The sequence below is a fragment of the Galeopterus variegatus genome, unplaced genomic scaffold, assembly GCF_000696425.1.
Source record: "Galeopterus variegatus unplaced genomic scaffold, G_variegatus-3.0.2 Scaffold3260, whole genome shotgun sequence".
NCBI lineage: Eukaryota > Metazoa > Chordata > Mammalia > Dermoptera > Cynocephalidae > Galeopterus > Galeopterus variegatus.
Window position 1 is genome coordinate 110737 of NW_007729371.1, and position 19465 is coordinate 130201.

A 19465-nucleotide genomic window follows, 5' to 3' on the forward strand; every position below is an offset into this window, starting at 1 on the left:
CCCTTGCCGGGCCACGAAAAAAAAAAAAAAAAAAAAAAAAAAAAAAAAAAAAAAAGCTGCTTTAATTTGGAATTTTCCCCATCTTTTACATGAGAATGCATGTAATGCAATATAGAGCTCTTTTCCCCTTTTTCATTCCGAGCAACTATTTCAAGAGCCCCCTTTCCGCAAACTCAGCAAGTTCAGGGTATAGGAGTAAATAGCTAGGTACTCCATTTTATCCATGTAAAGTGGATAAACAAACTTTGTTCAGATTAATTTTTTAGCATGGTCCCTTTTCCCTGAAATGAGGGGCCAGCACCCTGGAGATGAGCAGCCAGGCTGGGGAAACATGGGGCTAGATGACACCTGCTCAAGGGTCTTAATCTCCAGATTGAATCAGACAAACAAAAATACCTTCATGTTCAATTTGCAAAAAAAAAAATAAAATGATAAAGTACAGTTATGAGGAGTGGTATAGCTATGTTTATAATGAAGACCTTTTGGATTCTGATGTATGATGAATCTGTTATGGTTTAACAGAAATACTAAGGTGATTGTTGACCTTATCTCTTGGTGGTTTATGGTATTGTCTTAACAGGTGGTAGTAACAGTTTGACTGCATGGATAGTGGAAGTTCTCTTTTCAAACATGTGAAATGGAAGACTAATGAATATTACAGGAAACTAGAACAGTATGTGTTTAAGTCTTTGGGTATTTAAAACTTTAATCTCTTTAGATTAGAAAAAAAATATATTTTTTAGATGCAAGAGTAGGTAAACAAATCCAGCCTGCTGCCTTTTTTTTGAAGAACCTTTTATTAGAACACAGCCACTCTTGTTCATTTCTGCATTGTCTGTAGCTGTTTTCTATAACAGCAGAGTTGAGTAGTTGTGACAGAGACCATATAGCCCACAAAGCCTAAAATAGTAGTTGTGCCAGAAAACATACGGCCACAAAGCCTGGCCCTTTTCAGAAAAGTTTGCTAACCTCTGCTTTACAAAGTTAGCTTGCACTATGTTCAATAGATTGCAGTTTAGGTAATGTCAGTTTTATCTATAGGTATATCTATGGCTATAAAACAGTGAGTTCAGATGCACTTCCTAAACATCCTTTGGTATTCCTTTTAAAATTTCAACATGGAAAACATTAAATTTATTTTAATAGACAGGGAGATTATATTAGTATAAAGTTTCAAGATAAGTTTACTTAATGCTTCTGTATGGAAATAAACATGAGTTTAGTGAATGCCCAACTAAAAAGTGTTTTTTAAAATGCCTGTTGACAGAAGAAACTTTAAAAAAAAATTCCAGGGAGGTAATTTCTGTGTTTTTTGTAATTGAATGCCTCTACAAATTTGAATTGAGTATGTTTTCTCATGAACTGTTCTAGGTATATCCAGGGCCTCCTCAGAGTGGTGCTTACCTGGTTGCAGGGAATGCACAGATGAGCCATCTCCAGAGCTACAGTCTTCCCCCCGAGCAACTGTCTTCTCTCAGCCAAGGAGCAGTTCCACCATCTGCAAACCCAGCTCTTCCTAGTCAGCAGGCTCAGGCTTCTTACCCAAAGTAATTGATTATTGACTCTTGTTTGGAATTAGTGCTGTTAAAACTCTTACAGAACCCACAATCATCTGTAATTATAAGTTCTGGATAAGAAAAATCTGGGGTAGATGTCATCACTGTTGCAGATGGCCAGCCCTCTTTGTCATGATGAGTGGTTCTCCAGGAGCCCCTGTGCTATTACAGGACCAGCTGGCACCCAGTCTTCTTTTCCTGACTCACTCAACCCCTTCATTGTGGCTTTAGCCCTGTATTCTTTATATTCCCAGCATACTTTTTTATGGTTTTTGTTTGAGTCTGTGATAATATTTGATAATGTGTTTAATGAAATTAAGTTTGGTAACTATAATTTATTATTTTCTCGCAAATTTCATGTAAAATCTAAATTCCAAAGTTCTTATTCTAGATTATATATTTCTGGGCCACTTTTTTAAGACAACTATTTCCTTATTTTTGACCTATGTTGGAATTTAGTTGGTATTATAGCAAGGTATGCTATTTGAAAAGAGAAGGTATGAGAAGCTATGTGCCTTGTGGGTCATGAGGCAGATAGCTGGCTATGTCACCAAAGAGGCCAGTTATTTTCGGCATTTACATGTAGTGCTTTCTTTCATGCAGTTAAATGCTTATTAATTATATAAATGTCTTTTCTGCTTTAATGGACATCTAAGCTGAAGTCTTTCCCTTGAAGCAGATAAAGGGTAGGCTTTAAGAGTTTACCAGCGTGTATTCTAGAAGTTGTGATATTCTTGCTTGTAACAGAAGTTTCTGGGTGGCACAGACAGTTTTTAAAAACCTTTTCACCAACGTTGGAATTGCCAGCAATGCTCCTGCACTGCCCTCACTAGGCCTACTTTAGGCATCAAAAAACAGGGAATGCCCGTATGGGTTATGAATCCTAGAAAAAAATGTTAAGTGTAGGATTTTTTTTTTTTAAGTTGAAATCTGGTGAAAATAAATACCCCTATAGGGAAAGTAAGCAAGCAGCTGTTCTTAGAAGAGTAACATGTTGCTTTAAATTTAGATACGAAGTGGGTAGAAGGCAGGTATTGTTTTGGAAGGCAACCAGTGTTTCATGAGTTACTTAGGAACTCCTCAGCTATTTTAGTATTATCCAGAAATGCCACCTCCTTCCCTGCTAGTCCTTTCTTTTACTGTGTCACATGCTGCTGTAACGACTTTGTTACTAGAGATTACTTGGGACATTCTTAAAGGTTAGGGCCTTGGCGAGTTATATTTGTAAATAAGATAAACTGTTGATAGGTGCTTTCACTGTGAAGTCCTCTAGAGCATAGCACCTTGTTGTTCTCTGGGGGTTGCTGATCTGCTTCTGCAGTCAGGATGTGAAATTGCTGGTGGGGGGCCTGACCCTACTAATACACTGTAGCCATTAATGTCACCTCTCAAGGAACACATGTTCGTTTCAACAGGTGCTTTTTATAGAGCATTTCCTTGAAATATTTAGTCTTCTCTGCCTGTCTCAGTCCTGCTCGTTCTTAAGTTATTCACTTAGCTTCATTTTTACTAGGACGCCTTCCATGCTTCCCACCTCTCCAGCACTATTCCTCCTGTGTGCTGTCAGAGGACCCTGACATACCCGTCTGTTTACTGTCTCGTAATTGCCTTTTTACTTGTCTGTATCTCTACTAAACTATCATATCTGGAGAGCTGGAGCCGAGTCTCTTTCACCTTTATAGCCACACTGTGTAGCTCACAGTTTTACAAGATAGGAACTCAGTGAATATTTGATAAATAAATGTTTAAGTGTTGATGACAATTTCAAGTGCTACATTAGACCAGTAAGGTGTATTTTTTTATTTCTTGCAATGACTTCACAGAGGCTTTGAGGCAATTTATGTATTTACGTATTGATTATATTTATAAATACATAAAAACAAATGTGTGTTTAAATGGGAAAATGAGGAAATTGCTGGAAGGGCAAACGTAGGATAACAAAATTGGAAGGAGTGAGGATCAGGGTTAGATCTGCTTGCTAGAGGTGTACTGCATATTTGACTCAAGCTTTCTAGTTGCAAATCTAGGTCAATAAGGATTTTTGCTGTTTTTGTGGGCAGGTTTTCAAATGTTCATCAGTTCATATCTAGGAGGCTATTTATTCGTTTACATGTAATTTTGGTTTTAAAGTTAACACTTTTTCAGACTTCTGTCATCCTAGGACAATCTTACTGTTAATTGGGGAAGGTGGCACTGATGTAGTTTCCTAAAGCTTCCCATAGTGAGTGTATTATTATAAGGCCTTCATAAGTGGTAGTGATAGTATTATAAGGCCACCAAAGCTTATGTACTTATTTTTCTATGATTTTAGTTTATTTCTGTTACTTAGGAGTTTATCAAACATTTAGTGTGTGCCAGACACTATGCTAGACATTTGACATATTAGTATGATTTAGAGTTTCTTTCTTAGCTTCAAGGTGCTTACTGGCTAATAGGGGCAAACACATAAAAAATATGTAATTCGTTACAGCATAAATTACGGATAAAGGTACATGACCAGTGCTTTCGGAGCCTCAGGGTTTGAGAAAGTGTTCCAAGTAAATGTACAGCTGTGTTATTCTTAGCCAGGAGAGAAAAAAAAAAAAGTAAAAAAGATGTTCTATCATGAACAAAGATAGGGTGGCATGTGATGGCATGGTAAGCATGAAATGAGCTAAGATGGGAGGTGTGAACGTCATGGTACATACTGGGCATTACCAATGGTGCACTGTTACTAAAGGATTAAAGTATGTGGTGAGAGCAGTAAGAGATACACTGGAAACATGGGCAAGGATTGAAGAATGAGTGACCTTAGGTATCATGTTAAGGATCTTGGTTCTTAAGGATAATAAGAAATCCCACAAAGGGCTTTAAACAATATCAGGATAGATGGATTCATAGGGGCAAGATTAAAAGCCTGGTGACCATGTATATTCAGCAAGAAATGATGAGTGTCGGACTGTAAGATACAGTGATATTAATGGGAAAGAGTTAAGTTATTTAGGAGATTAGCACATAATTGCATATTGGGTGACATGGTAGGAGATAGTACAGAGCAGAGATGAGAGAAAGAAATATTGGGTGAATTGTAGGGTTTTGCCCCAGGCAACTGGATGGATGGTGGAACTGTAAATTAAGATAAGGAATATAGTATAAAGTGAGAATGATTATAATAATAGCTTATATTTATGTGTTGTTAAATAAGTGTGCTGTATGCTTTATATGTGTTAACTTATTTATTCCTAATAATTACCTATGAAGTAGACATACTTTTATCCTTATTGTATAGGTGGGGGAACTGAGACATGAAGAGAGGACTAAGGTCCCACTTAGCTAAGATTCATAATCAGGCATTCCGGCTCCAGAGCTCACTAGCACATAATCTCCACACTATGTTATAGTAGTATTGTGGCCCATATTGTAAAATAATAGGATGATATTCGACTTCTTCCAGGCATTCCGGCTCCAGAGCTCACTAGCACATAATCTCCGCACTATGTTATAGTAGTATTGTGGCCCATATTGTAAAATAATAGGATGATATTCGACTTCTTATAATACAACTTTATGCAGTTGACTCTCTGTATCCATGGGTTCCACATCCATGGATCAACCAACCAAAGATTGAAAATATTTGAAAAAAAATTGCGCCTGTACTGAACATGTACAGACTTTTTTTTCCTTGTCATCATTCCCTAAACAATACAGTATAACAATGATTTATGGGGCCGGCCCGGTGGCGCACTGCTACAGTGCGCCGCTTGGGAGTGCAGTGGCGCTCCCGCTGAGGGTTCGGATCCCATGTACAGACTGGGTCCCGCTCACTGGCTAAGCGAGGTGCGGGAGCAACACCAAGGGTTGCGATTCCGTTGCTGGTCCCGGTCCGGTATGGGCGCGACACTGAGGGTTGCGATCCGTTGCCGGACACGAAAAAAGACAAAAAGGGGAAACAAAAAAACAAAAAAAAAAAAAAAAAAAAACAATGATTTACATAGCATTTACATTGTATTAGGTATCATAAGTAATCTAGAGATGATATAAAGTATACGGGAGGATGTGCGTAGGTTATATGCAAGTATTACACATCATTTTTTACCAGGGACTTGAGTATCTGAGCATTTTGGTATCACGGGAGGCCCTGGAACTAATCCCCCATGGATACTGAGGGACAACTGTATTTTACTGTGCAACACATAGGGAATGATAGTGGGTGATGCCTTAGTTAAGTCATATTTGTTGGTGGAATGTAGCATTAAATTACCATCTCTTAAAATAATGAAATTACCATCTAATAATTTCTAATATTAGATGAATAATAATAATTCATCTAATAATGGATGAATTTAATTTGTGCAAAGTAAAGAGCATTGAGTTTCCCAATAATAGACTGATAAGCAATTTAGCAGCTAGAGAAAAGTTAAGAAATAAATATATAGGCAGTATTTTGAAAATTTGGGCAATAGACCAATTCTGTAGCTTGTTTTACATTTTTAATACCAATGTAGGGGAAATTCTCAATGTTAATGCATCTTAGTATTTCTCTTTACATAGCTAACCTAATGTCTTACACATAGTAAAACTCATAAGTTAGGTTGGGAATAGGAAGAAAGAAAGTAAACACAGTGAATAAAAACTCTTCGAAGGAATTTTTTTTTTTTTACATCAGTAGGAACAGTGCACAAGTGGAGAGGCCTTAGGTGGGAGCACTGACAGCTAATCAGTTGGAGGAAGAGGGAAGGCAGAATATATGAATGGGTGTAGGTACAGATTGTTGATAATTGCGGGGGTTGTAATAGTACATGCTCTGTATTTTCAGGGAAATAGGGAAATGAGATTATCAGACTTTAATCTCCATTAGTTTACTAGAACTGTTCTCGTCAAAGACACTGGTGATTTTCATATTGCCAGATGCTGCGGTCGATTGTCAGTTCTCCTCCTACTCCATTGCACAGTTCATCATTCCCTTCTCTTTTTGGAAATAATTCATTTACATGGCCATGACCATTCTCTCTTAGTTTTCCTTCTACCTCACTGCCACTCTTTCTCAGTCTCCTTTGCCTAGTGTCTCTTTATCTTCTGGACATCAAGGTCTAGGGCTCAGTACATGGACTGCTTTTTCCTTCTGTTTGCAGTCACTTCCTAGGGGATCTCATGCAGCCCCATGATTCTGAACGTGGTCCACGTGCTGTCTCCCAAATGTAGATTTCTACTCCTAACCTCCCCACTGGATTCCACACTTGAATAGCTGGTTGCATACACATTATCTTTTCTTGTTTATCTTGTAGACATCTCACTCGACATGTTCAGAGCCATACTTGTATCTTCCCCATCTCCCTTTCTCCCCAGTCTACTTTGGTTCTATCTGTAGTAGTCTCCTTTTCAGTGAATGGCCACTCTACCAGTTAACTTCTGCCAGTTATTCAGTTCTAAACCTCGGATATTCTTGACTGCTTCATTCATTATCACATTTTGATGGCACTACCTTCAAAATATGTATCTAGAATCTGACTCTTTCTCCCATCTCCATCATGACCACCATGGCTCTGACCATCTGTCAGCTTTCTTCTGGATGATTGTAATAGCCTCTAACCAGGTATCCTTGCTTCTATCCTTGTCCCAGAGTGAGCCTGTTAAAATACTAAGTCGAATCACATGACCTTTCTGCTCAAAAGCAACCAGTGTCTTTCCATCTCACTTATATTAGAAGCCAGAATCCTTTTTATGGTCTTCAAGGCACCCCCACTCCCCTTCCCCAGATCCACCACATTATCTTGCTCCACTGTCCCCTCTGCTCACTCTGCTGCTGACTCCATGGCCTCCCTGCTGTTTCTTGAACATGCCTAGCATTTTCTCTACTCAAAGTTTTCTTTCTCTTTGTCTGAAATGCACTTTTCTTAGGTAAATGCTCACCCCCTCACTTTTTTCAGGTCTCTGCTAAATGTTGCCTTGTCTGAGAGGCCTTCTCCTATCACCCTATATAAATCCCTTGCCTCAGGTGCTCTTCATCCTAGAAAGCCGGCTTTGTTTTTCTTCATAGCTATTATAAACCACTGGACATATGATAAGTTTATTATCCTTTTTCTCCTACTAGGATGTAAGCTCCATGATGATATGGACTGATATTTCTCTTTCTTTATGATATCCCGATGCCTAAAATAAAAATGTTTGGCATCTTATAGGTATTTAATAAGGATTTGTTGAATGAATTGAATATATATGAATGAATGTTTAATAAATAAGTTCCTCTTTATCTGTAAATGGCTGTATAATTCAATATTTATCTAATTGAGTGTTTTACTCCCTCCACAGCACAATGGTCAGTTCTGTTCAAGGAAATACATATGCGAACCAGGCTTCAGTATATAGTCCTCCTCCTGCTGCTGCTGCAACTGCTGATGTCACTATGTACCAGAATGCAGGAACTAATATGTCCCAGGTGCCAAACTATAATTTAACATCATCAACCCTGCCTCAACCAGGAGGCAGTCAACAGCCACCTCAGCCACAACAACCATATTCTCAGAAGGCACTGCTATAGGACCTGATATTCCTGTTTGTGACAAGTATCTGCTAAATGCCGATGACAACGTTATGAGATTTGTTAGTATCTTAAGATTTGTTTATCCTCAGCTTATAGGAATCTATCTTGGTCAACAAGTTCAAATATTCAAGAAGGTAGAACTCTTTAATTTCCACTGACTTTTTAGAGGTTCTCCCCCCTGCCCAGACCCCCAGAGGAATGAAACTACTTATAACATTTAATTCCTTTCATAATATGAAAGAATTGATACAAGATTATTTGTCTCATAAAATTACCTGGTCTGCAAAAAGTCAAACTTACAACAACTGTTGTGGCAAATGTTATGTACATATATTGATATGTAACTTCATTAGTGGCCATTTTGAATCACAGTGATGATCATGTGAATATATTTAACACTGTGTTAAATTAATTTACATATCTATTTAATTTTAATCACGAACGACTACCATGTTTCGTAATGTTTTGTGTAAATTTAAGATAATTACACTGTCGTTTTAAACTGCAGGAGAACAGAGTTGTAGCATATTTACGTGAAGGCATTGTGTTGTCCATGTTTCAGTTTCTCATTAAACTGAACTTTCCTTTTACTGATAGTGAGCTGAACATATATAATGTCTTTCTGTAGCCTCTACATACTACTAGCTGTCATCACACCAGCGTACAGTAGCTAAATTTTTGGTGCAGTTATATAGCAAATGATGACATTCCCTTTTAAACTTTTACATTTTGGCATGATATTTCAAAATATTGTGGGACCATGAGACAAAATTAAGTAGGATCACATTCTTATATATCTTATTTTTAAAGAAATAATGTTGATTTACTTTTTCCTAGTTGAAGATAGCAATTAGGTTTGTAAGCTGTATACTGTGTTTATTGGTGGCAGTGACACCAAAGATAGAGGCAATGGATAGAAATTTTTAAACTGGAAAGAAAACACGAATTACACTACGTTTTCAAAGTCTATTGTAATTATTTAGGATATAAACAAAATTTGATTCATCTGTCTTATCCGACTACTAGTCTTTTAAATATGTCGTTAACACATTGTATCCTTTAATTCTTCATTAAAATGGATATAAGTAGATGTTTCAAAGTAATTTATATTCCTGGCTTTGCTTAACAGTTCATATATTTATTGTTTTAAACTGGACTTATCTTTTAAACTGGATTTTTGGCCTGCTCTCTCTGTCTTTAAAAGTTCTAATGGAATCATTTTGGATTCCTAGTCATAGTTTTGTTTTTTTTTTTCAGGAGTATTTTTGAATGAATGCTTTTCTTTTAATCCATAAAAGAAAGTTTTCCACTGACATTTTAATCTTAAATATTTATAATTTCCTTTTGCTATACTATTATTTTAACACTATTATTTAAACAACTGAAAAGTTGAGTTGGATATCATATTTATTGAATTGATTTAACAGGTTTCATACTGTAAATGAAAATTTGATTTGTATTTTCTAAGGCTACTGTAATCAGGTAGCTTGTTTGTTTCCTTTTTCACAAATGATTCCTTCTTTGGCATGTAATCTTAATGTTGACTAATTTCACAGGTTCATGTTTAAAGTACCGTCTTCAAATTAAGTGTTTTAGTCTAGGGTTGTTTTTCTGAGTGTAGAGTGTGTTACCCTCAAATGGTAATTCTAAAATTTGAATTCAAACCTCGCATTTTAAATATTTTAAATAAGTTACTTTTGATAAACATGTCAAACAGATTATAATCTTTTTTGTTCCAATTTGAATATTGTAATTTAACTGATATACTTTTCCACAAGTCATATTACATTTTCCTCTTTGTCTTTGATAAATTCTTGTTTACCAGTGATAAATCTGTCATCTTCCCATTTTAAATTTGATGTCCTTCATGCTGTAAAATCAATGACATATTCTGTAGTATACTTTTTGCCCTATAAAAGTCAAAGAATGGAAAATTGAAAAGAACAACTACCCTTATTTCAATGTATATACTTTTCTTTACCTATTAGATTAGGCTTATAAAGGTTTAAATGATGAGTACTTCATACTGATAATATATTAGTTTATGCCTTTCACTTAATTAAGAATGAAAATAGCAGGTGGAAAAGTTACAATGAAAATGAAGCTTTTCTGCCTTTCAAATATCATGGCAAGAGTGGAAATTGGAAGGGCACAGTTAGGATCAGAAATAATTTTGTTCTGAAACCTGTGGGTGTTATACTGTCAAGAGATCTTTCATTAATAGCTGTCCTTATTTTGAAGGAGCAGAATTTTTTATAAAATGAACTAACTATAATGTAAACTTCTATAAAGGAAATTTTATTTCTCAGTTTATTTCTTTTACAAAGTTTGAGGTGTGTTTCCATAAAACAGTGACATCTAAATGTAACAAATTCAGTCCAGTTACTATCAATCAACCATAAATAACTGACAGAGTCCATGGCCAATTGGATGTGCCCTAAATCTAATCTACTAAGGGTAATCTGCAGTATGTACTTATTGTGATTTAACAGTCTTTTCTGATTTAGTGTTCTCTTTCACTGTTACCTGTGTCCCCTATTCAGTGAGGGACCTTTTTAATGTGCCTAGAGGTTCCCCTTCTTCTATTAAAAACTTCTGGAACTTTGTTTCTATACCTCTTAGTTTCTGTATTTAAAATGCCTAGTAGATCAGTGCCATTCTTTTCTGATAGATACAACTTTTATATATGGCATGTATAATTCAGCTTGAAAATATCTTCTGTTCAAAGCTTCAAATTTATATGAGACAAATTAGAGCCCTACGTGATAAACTATGTAACTGTAAAAATTACAGAAATTATTTTCCAAAATGAGGTTTAATTGGTCAAATATTTATCTTAACATACATGAAAATTACTTTTTCTCATTTATTTCCTTGGTTTACTTATCAGTTATACTAATAATTATAACTTGCTTCCTATTATGTCACTTTTTAAGTATTTAATAACAAAATAATAATTTAAAGATTTCACTTTTTTATCATTTTCCTTTTTTTTTTTTTTTTGGTTCCTTAACTGCTTATACCTCTTAGAATAAAAATATAGAGGGAACTTACCTAAATATTTTTTCAAAGGCCTTACATTCATGTATCTTTTATTTTAGAATCATGATTTAATTAAGTCTTCTTGTCAGATATCTAGATTGTTCTCTCTATTTATAATGAAACACCCCTTTGGTTTTTAAGCAAAGCTGTCTCCATTTTGTGTATTCTTTAGTATGATTTTCCTTTGAAATTATAATACTGTACTTAATAGTGTATTTTTCTGAAGTTTTCGTAGCTTCAAAAATATTTTTCCTTATGACATTCTAGAACACTTTAAATCTCAGTATTTAAAATCAGGTTTCCTTGCTGAACAAAATTTAACATTTTTGTTGGTGCTAACTTGTGGACGTACTGTACTTTGCTGACTTTCTGACTCCGTCACGTCTGCTGACTCTTCCCACTGCCATCATTGTCCATTTGCTGCTGCTTTTAGACTCAAAAATTTCTCATAAGGATTACACAGTAAGTTATTAGAGTCAATAAAACCCTGGATAATAGCAAAAGGGACTGATCTTAATGATCTTCCAATGGTCAGAGACTTTTTAGAAAACAGTTATGTCTGTTTTGTAGAAGAGTAATATCCACATTTTTAGGTCATATACCCTGATCAATAACAAGTTTTCTTGAGTATGTAGCCTCAAAATATGTATGTATATTTATTTACATATTGTACATTTCTACTGTACTAACGCATATTGTACATTATGAAACACACCAAAAAATTGAAATCTGAAAAGGGTGGGAGAAAAAATTATTAATAGAAATTCTAATATTTTCTTCCTATATCTCAGTTCTTTGTTTTGTCTTCGAAGACCATTTGGTTTTAGAGGTCAAGACAACAGGGAGGGGCAGTAGGATATTACTAAGGTGACCCATTGAAGTATTAGATACTATAAGTGGCATTTTTCCCAACAACTTTTTGTGTTGAGAATTTTGAAACCTACAGAAAGATTGAAAGAGTAAATACATTGAACACCAAAATATTCTTTATCTAGATTCAGTAATCATTAACAATTTGCCACATTTTACCTTATCTCCTTATGTGTGTTTATATATATGAGTACATGTGTGCATGTGTGTGTGTATGTGTGTATAGGTGTGTCTATACATGTATACACACACATAGTTTATTGTGTGAGTAGACAAGTTACAGATACTGTAAACTATACTCTTAAGTACTTCATCATAAGTCTTGTTAGGATAAGGACAATATATTACATAGGTCCCCACATAACCTAAAATATTATATCACATCTAAGAAAATTAACAGCAATTCTGTAATATATTGTTACCAAATGTCCTCCAAACTTTTTTATAAATACACATTATTTTAAAAATTCAGGATCCATTCCAGGAGTATATGCCACATTTTTATGTTCCTTTATTCATCTGGAATTTTCTCCTTGTCATCTTTTCCCTCTGTGACATTGACTATTTAAAGATCCACACCAGTTTCATAGAATGGCTCAGATCTCAAAGGATTTCTCTCTTTGTTTTTTTATGGTATTATTTAACTTGATCTATTCTCATTATAGTGACTCTTTGTTATTTCTTACTCTCTAAAAGAATTACAGTCAGAACCATATGATTCATGGTTAGAAATAATGAAACAATTTTTTTTTTCCTTTTTGTCTTTTTTACTGACCGGTAACGGGGATCGCAACCCTCGGTGTTGCACCCGCACCGCGCTCAGCCAGTGAGCGGGAACCGGTCTCCACATGGGATCCGAACCCTCGGCGGGAGCGCCTCCGTGCTCCCAAGCGGCTCACTCTCCAGTGCGCCACCGGGCCGGCCCATGAAACAATTTTTTAGTTTTATATCAGAAGCTGTACATATCAGTGAACATTGTTAACCTTAAAGTATAGTTTCTCTGTGTAATAGGCCGCATCCTCCGGCCATTGATGCTGCTGTTGCTCAGTACATTTTCTGTTCTTCATTTTTGCATTGTATTCAGAGTAACTCAAGAAAATTTGTGTGTCCCCCCCCCCCCGAAAAAAATAGCCTCTCCTTTCCCCCCATTTCAACCAAAATTAGCTTTTCTCAGTTTTTTAACCCACCTGATTCCCTCTGGATGGCTCTTAGGTAATTTTAGAAATATAACTAGCAATTACACCACTATGTTTTTAGATGCATAAATTTTGGCATGGTTGTTTTAAAAGACCTCTCATTACCTTATGGTCATAACTTCTACTAAGATATTGAAATTACCAGAGGGGAGGGAAAGTCTTTTCTTTTTAAAAGAACTAAATGTTACTTCTTTTTTTCAATTTGGTTACCAAATTGGAAGCAGGCTGAGTAAAAACAGATGCACGTTACAATGATTTACACTATCAGGTTATTAAATTTAAGGCCCTGGTTTAGGGCCTTAAATTATTTTGATTTGTTAATAGCTTTTTAAAAAATAGAATAATGTTGTAATCCATTGTTTCTATGGCAAGAAATATGAAGTTTCTTAACTGCCAGACCATTTCATATCTTATTACTTTAAAAAGAGATATGGTATATAAACAGTTCAGAATGTTTTCAATTAAATTATATATAATTTGTCTGTTAGCCAGGCAAGATACCAAATAGGAAAATTTATGTAAAACATCCATGTGATATCGTTATTTTTCTCTAAACCAAAAACATAGAAAAAATATATGTGTTCACTGTTTTGGCATTTGTTCCTCTTCCTTTAGAGAAAAGGATGTTTCAGTATAAGTTTCTTTGATATTCTGTAATGTGAAAATACAACAACACACTCTAAAAGAGTTGGTAAAAATGACTGAAGAAGTTGTAATCGATGCAGGTAAATTCACTTAATATTTATCAAAAAGGCTTCATTATAACAAACTCACTTTTATAAATGGTGGATGGAACATGATAAAATGGTTTTATTAATTTGCATTGTAAATGTGTCATAGTTTGTGACTACATGGATTTCTTGTAAAGATGGTGTTGATGGTAATGGTGGTATTTTGGGTTAAAGATAAGAATAAGAACGAAATTAAGTTCTAGGAATTTACTGGTCCTTTCTGCTGTTATGTGGAAATTTCAGTTCATTTCCCTAGGAATTCGGATAGCTGGATTTTAACCCAGATATATCTTTTGTCAAAAAATTATCTTGGTAGATATGTGATTTTGGCAGCTCCATGAATATCTCTGGGCCTTCTTCTACTTATTTAAAAATTGGAGGGCTAATGTAACTACATGACCTTTGTAGTTTGCAGAAATTCTATGCTTCGTATCCTCTACCTCTGTCTACCTTAAATATCCTTGCTATTCAGCCTAAATAAGTCACCTGTGACACTGTAGTTACCCTCTGGTAGCTCAGAAGAGGAAAGAGAGTTGAATGGGGTTGGGTGCTATGGTGCTGGCACTTGGGAACATTTCTAGTGCATAGTCATAACAAGTTGCTTTCCGAAAGTAATCTGGGGATACTTTATTTCCGTTAGTTAACTGGGAGCTTTTGTTTCTGTTTGAGTGACCCCACCGGGAGCATCTGCTCTGTGGGCAGAAGTGCTTTCATTAATAATAGTTTCAATGGTGCTGATTTAGAAAAAAAAATTAAGTAATTACAGTTCTGGGTAGCATATACTGCTTTAAACTAAAGGAGATAGACAGCATCAGCCTACTAGAGATTTTATTGTTGATGTTCTTGTAGGCAAAGTAATACCCTAGGTCCTACTAACCTGAAAACAATGGTGGGGGCAGTGTACTACACTTGCCATTCTTTAGCCTTTTTGTCTAAGGAAGCAGATTGCTGAGATGCTAGAGTACTATGGAAACTAGTAGTTGTCATCTTTGGTGCTGAGTGTCTTTTTCTAATATTCCAAATAACATGCAAAATCAGCAGGGATTTTTTTTTTGCACCACAAATATTTGGCCTAGAAAAATACTTTTGTACTCATATACTCTTTACTTACAAGTTATTAATATAAGTAAATATAAATGTAGCCATTTATTCAAGAAAGGTTTTTTTTTAACCAACTTTTTTTGTTAGTTATGTGTATTCGTTATTTTATATAGTTATATAAAAACAATCTCCAAGAATAAAGTTTGTTTTTAGTTTTCCTCCTTGCACTTAAGAAGATTAGATACATTGCTGGTATTACAAAAAGTCATTCCTAAATTAGTTTATATTATTTAATAGAATCTTACAAAGATTACAAAGAAGTAATGGCTTATTTCAAGTGTTGAGTAACTAGATAAGCTTTTAATAGTTCTTTTTTTGTAGAGAAGGAAAGACAAACTTTTCCAATTATTTATCCCTGATTATGTTATATTCTCCTTTGTAAGCAGGTCCCGGTTAGAATCTTTTTTGCTGTCTTTTGCTAATTTTTTTTTATATTTATTCTCCTTTGTAAGCAGGTCCCGGTTAGAATCTTTTTTGCTGTCTTTTGCTAATTTTTTTCAAGAATGGTCCCAGGAGGGAATGGTCCCAGGAATGTTTTATCCGTTTCCCTTCCCCACCTGCCAAAAGTTATGTCATAGTAATTACCAATTTTGTGTTTATACAGTTAATGCCTTTTTCTTCTTTTTAAAAAGAAAAATCCATTAGATTCTAATAGAGCTTAGTGAAATATTTTAATATCGAGACATCAGGACAATCTCATTTCATTCATGTGGTTGGCAAATATTAATTTACAATGGGGATGGGGGCAGATAGTCCAATGGATTCTCTTTAGATTAAGTTAAATATGTATTTGAAATGGAAAGATCTAGTAGCTGAAATAGTATTACATTAGGCTATGGGTTAAATTATTATGTTTTTGCTCACCCAATTAAACTAAGAAGTAGATCATTTCTACTTTTCTGCAGGCCTTTCATGTATTTGAAAAAGAATAATTTCCTTAAGGTTTTTAGCATGATGGGAACAAATTATTTTTTTATTTTAACTTTCACCTGGCATTTGTAAATACTTAACTACACTGACATATATTAGAAATGCAAAAAATACTCCCTGAGTTTTATTTGCTGAAGAATATTTGTTGAAACATGGTTTTGTTTATGATTTCAGTAGGGAAGTTAAAATTGAATCAAAGTGTCCAATTTATGCTAAATGTTTGTGTACATTATAATTCAAAATGGTCAGGAAATTTTTTTTCAAAAATTAAGTACAAGAAGATAGTGATATTAATAGCTAAAGGAGCTGTGTTTTAGGTTATATATTTCAGAACTTTTGTTAAAAGTAAACATTTTCAGACTTAAAACTTTGAAGCACTAGTTCCCATTTTTGAACAAGAGGTATAAACATCACTAAATGAAAATTGAGTAGAGTGACTTAAATTTCCATATTTAATATCTTTTTATTTCTAAATATTCTTTTTATCTATGAATTTATTGCTTATTAATTGAATGCTCTTTTTAACTCATTTGTTTCTAGATATTTATTCTAAGAGTTGTCATTGAAAAATGTAAAGTGCTATACAGCATACTTAAAATCAACTTAAGAGAAACCTGAACATTGGTGGTGGTTTCCAGAAGATGCCTCTTGTATACTGGACTTTGTTGTAATTCTGATGAAATGGAGCTCATAATAGAGTACAGTGAATTCTGGTGTAATGCACATGTGCGTTCTAAAAGTCACTGGGCTGTGCAAAATTGTGCAGTAAAAAGGGTTTCTGGGGAATATGGGGTTAGAGGTACAATACTCAAAAACTTTAGTAATCACATACTGAAGAATAATGATAGGAACCTAATAAAAACAGCAGCCTTACACTTGTTAAATGGTTAAGAAATGCATTAATATGACAATAAATACAGCGCCTTACCTTGGAAGATACCCGAAGTACCTGCAGAAGTGAGCCTAGGAAGGGTTGAAGCTGTGTAAGGAGGGTCAGTGGAAGTGAGAGTGTGAGTCGTAACCCCAGGTGTGCGTGAGTGTGACGCCGCACTCAGTGAACTGAGGTCACTGGTGGTGGCATGAGGTGTGCATGTGTGCATGAGTGTGTTTTGTGTGTTCCTGCACTGGGTGTGGTTCTCCACATTTCACCTACTGTTTCTCCTGGACAAAACCATGCATAAGCAAATGCAAAATTTGTGTTTTGCTCAGATTATTCCCTAGCACATCAATTTCCTGGAAAAAGTTTGTGTTTTCCAAACAAATGTAATATCAGTACTGACTCTAAAATGTATTTAGAGACAGAGAATGAGTGGCTAGTCACTTTTCATTTCTAGCTTTAGAAAAATACCCTTTATACTTTTAAGTGAGTGATAAGAATTGAGGACAACATCTAGGTTACAAAACTTTCTCTTTCCACTTACGAATAAGAAATCACCCCAATTGAACATGTGAACACATTCAGATTCAAAGTATGATTTTATGTGTTCTGCTTAAATATGGTCTGTGAGAAATTATATGCCCTGTAGTCCTGCCCTATCCCCCCACCCTCCAAAAAAAGGGAAAGCAAAGAGAGGAAAATTAAGGGTAAATATTTTTCAAGTGGTCACAGCTATTATGTCCTTATTATTTTAATTTATTTCTTGCTTATTAACTATTGATGGTTTATTCATCATTTGGTTGACTTCAGTGTATAAGAGATTTTCAAGGTTTACTAACTGCTTTCTAATTTTTTATGTTTCATAGCACTAAATATGGCAGGCATTTATTTAAATATTTAAGTATGCTTACAAATAAGAAAATTTGAATCCAAGTCTTTCTATAAGTTCATTCTGAAATGAACAGGTAAATTTACTGAAAAATTAACAATAAAGAAACATAGTAACGAGTTCACTTTAACTGCTATACTATATGTTATAAAGTCTTTTATACAAGTTGTCCCTAACTCATAAGTTCCTCAAGCTCATTTGTAATAGTACTGAGAAATATTTTAGGAGCAGCGCTGAACCTGGTGATTAGGACGCCAGGCTAGGATCTAAACCATGTTTAATCCATGGTGTAACTGAAGTGTAGTATTGTGTTAATGGCATGTTGAACTTATATACCATTTTAGGAGCAGCGCTGAACCTGGTGATTAGGACGCCAGGCTAGGATCTAAACCTTGTTTAATCCATGGTGTAACTGAAGTGTAGTATTGTGTTAATGGCATGTTGAACTTATATACCACAAATGCTTTACAGGAAGACACCCAGAGTCCAAAGTAGATTGCCAGCTGCATACCTCCTAGTGCCAATCAGTGGGTTCTGAAACTCTTCTGTTTCCCCATAAGCAGTGGAGCTTGTCTCATCTCAACCCATAGAGTGCCTAGTCTAGGCCAGTTTTCTATCATCCTGTCCTTTTTGAGAGTCCCAGAGATAAATCTACTTGCCTTCTTTCCGCTTTCACAACCTGCAGCTTCAGATCACATTTTCTCTTTACCTGATTGACTAAAGACAGTCTCTCCATTCCTTTTGTCTCCCCAAAACAACTCTGTGTGGTTTACCCAACAGAACCAAGGCTGAACTGAAACAGGTAGCAGCCTAAGGCAGGCTAGTTTGATATCTGCTCAACATGATAATCTTTAAATTTGTTGACCTTTATTTTGTAGAGAGGCTACAGCTTGCATACCCTGCCAGGAATCCAAAGCTCTGCTCCCAGCCTTAGAAGGCAGCTTAGCAACTATTATTATGGGAGCATGGCCCTTGGTGAGAGCAGAGAATGGAAAGGAAGGTGGTCTTTTTTCCTCACCCCCAAGTGTTGGGGGGTGAACGCACAGAGAAATCCAAGATGGGCATCAGTGCTGTAGTTTTATAGCTCTTTATTTTAGTGTTGCAGCTCTTTGTTCAGTGTTACAGTGCCTCTTTTTGCTTGCAAGCAAGGAGAGCACTGGAGAGCAGAAACTCCCAAGCCACTGTCTCCCAGAACCAAGGAAAAGACCCCCCCTTATATAGCCTAAATTCCCGCCCTTCTCCCTCCCAGTTTCTCATTCAGGTCTTCTTATGTAAATGAGGGATGCTGTCCTGCTAATTTGGATTGGCTGATTATGGGACACCCTCTGTTGGTCACTTTAGGAGCCTAATTTGCCTCCGGCCCCTGGGGGAGGGGTGTGAGACCGCTGTTATCTCATAGAGGGTAGGCCCAAGAAGCAAGCAGGGTAAATGGCTGGGGCCTGAGTTTGCGGTGGAGCTTAGAGTTTCTAAAGCAGTTTCTCAAGTGGAAAAAGGAAAAGCTCAACAATTAAAAATGCTTAGAGTTCCCTGCAACACAAGCACCTCATCAGTCTTTCCATTATTATGTTCTCTCTGAAGTTTTCAAAGGAAACCCTCATCTTCTTATGATTTTCATTTCCTTGTGAGTGCAGCAGTTTCATAAAATGTTTTATCTTAATTTAGTTCTAGAAAGCACTGAGGTAAACTAGTTTTCCCTTTACTGTTTTTTGCTTTTCATTCATACTGGGGGAAAATCCAGATGTACAGAAGAATG

The 19465-nt window shown here is 35.5% G+C and overlaps 1 protein-coding gene across 1 annotated transcript in view; it reads left to right on the forward strand.

Annotated features, from left to right (window-relative positions):
• STAM (signal transducing adaptor molecule (SH3 domain and ITAM motif) 1) overlaps positions 1-10017 on the forward strand; it is a 68702-nt gene extending 58685 nt beyond the window's left edge. Inside the window, exons 13-14 of the mRNA XM_008584434.1 lie at positions 1372-1547; positions 7845-10017. Of these exons, the coding sequence (XP_008582656.1) occupies positions 1372-1547; positions 7845-8073 (405 nt within the window). The 3' untranslated portion in view covers positions 8074-10017. The remainder of the gene's footprint in view (positions 1-1371; positions 1548-7844) is intronic.
• The last annotated feature ends 9448 nt before the right edge of the window (positions 10018-19465 follow it).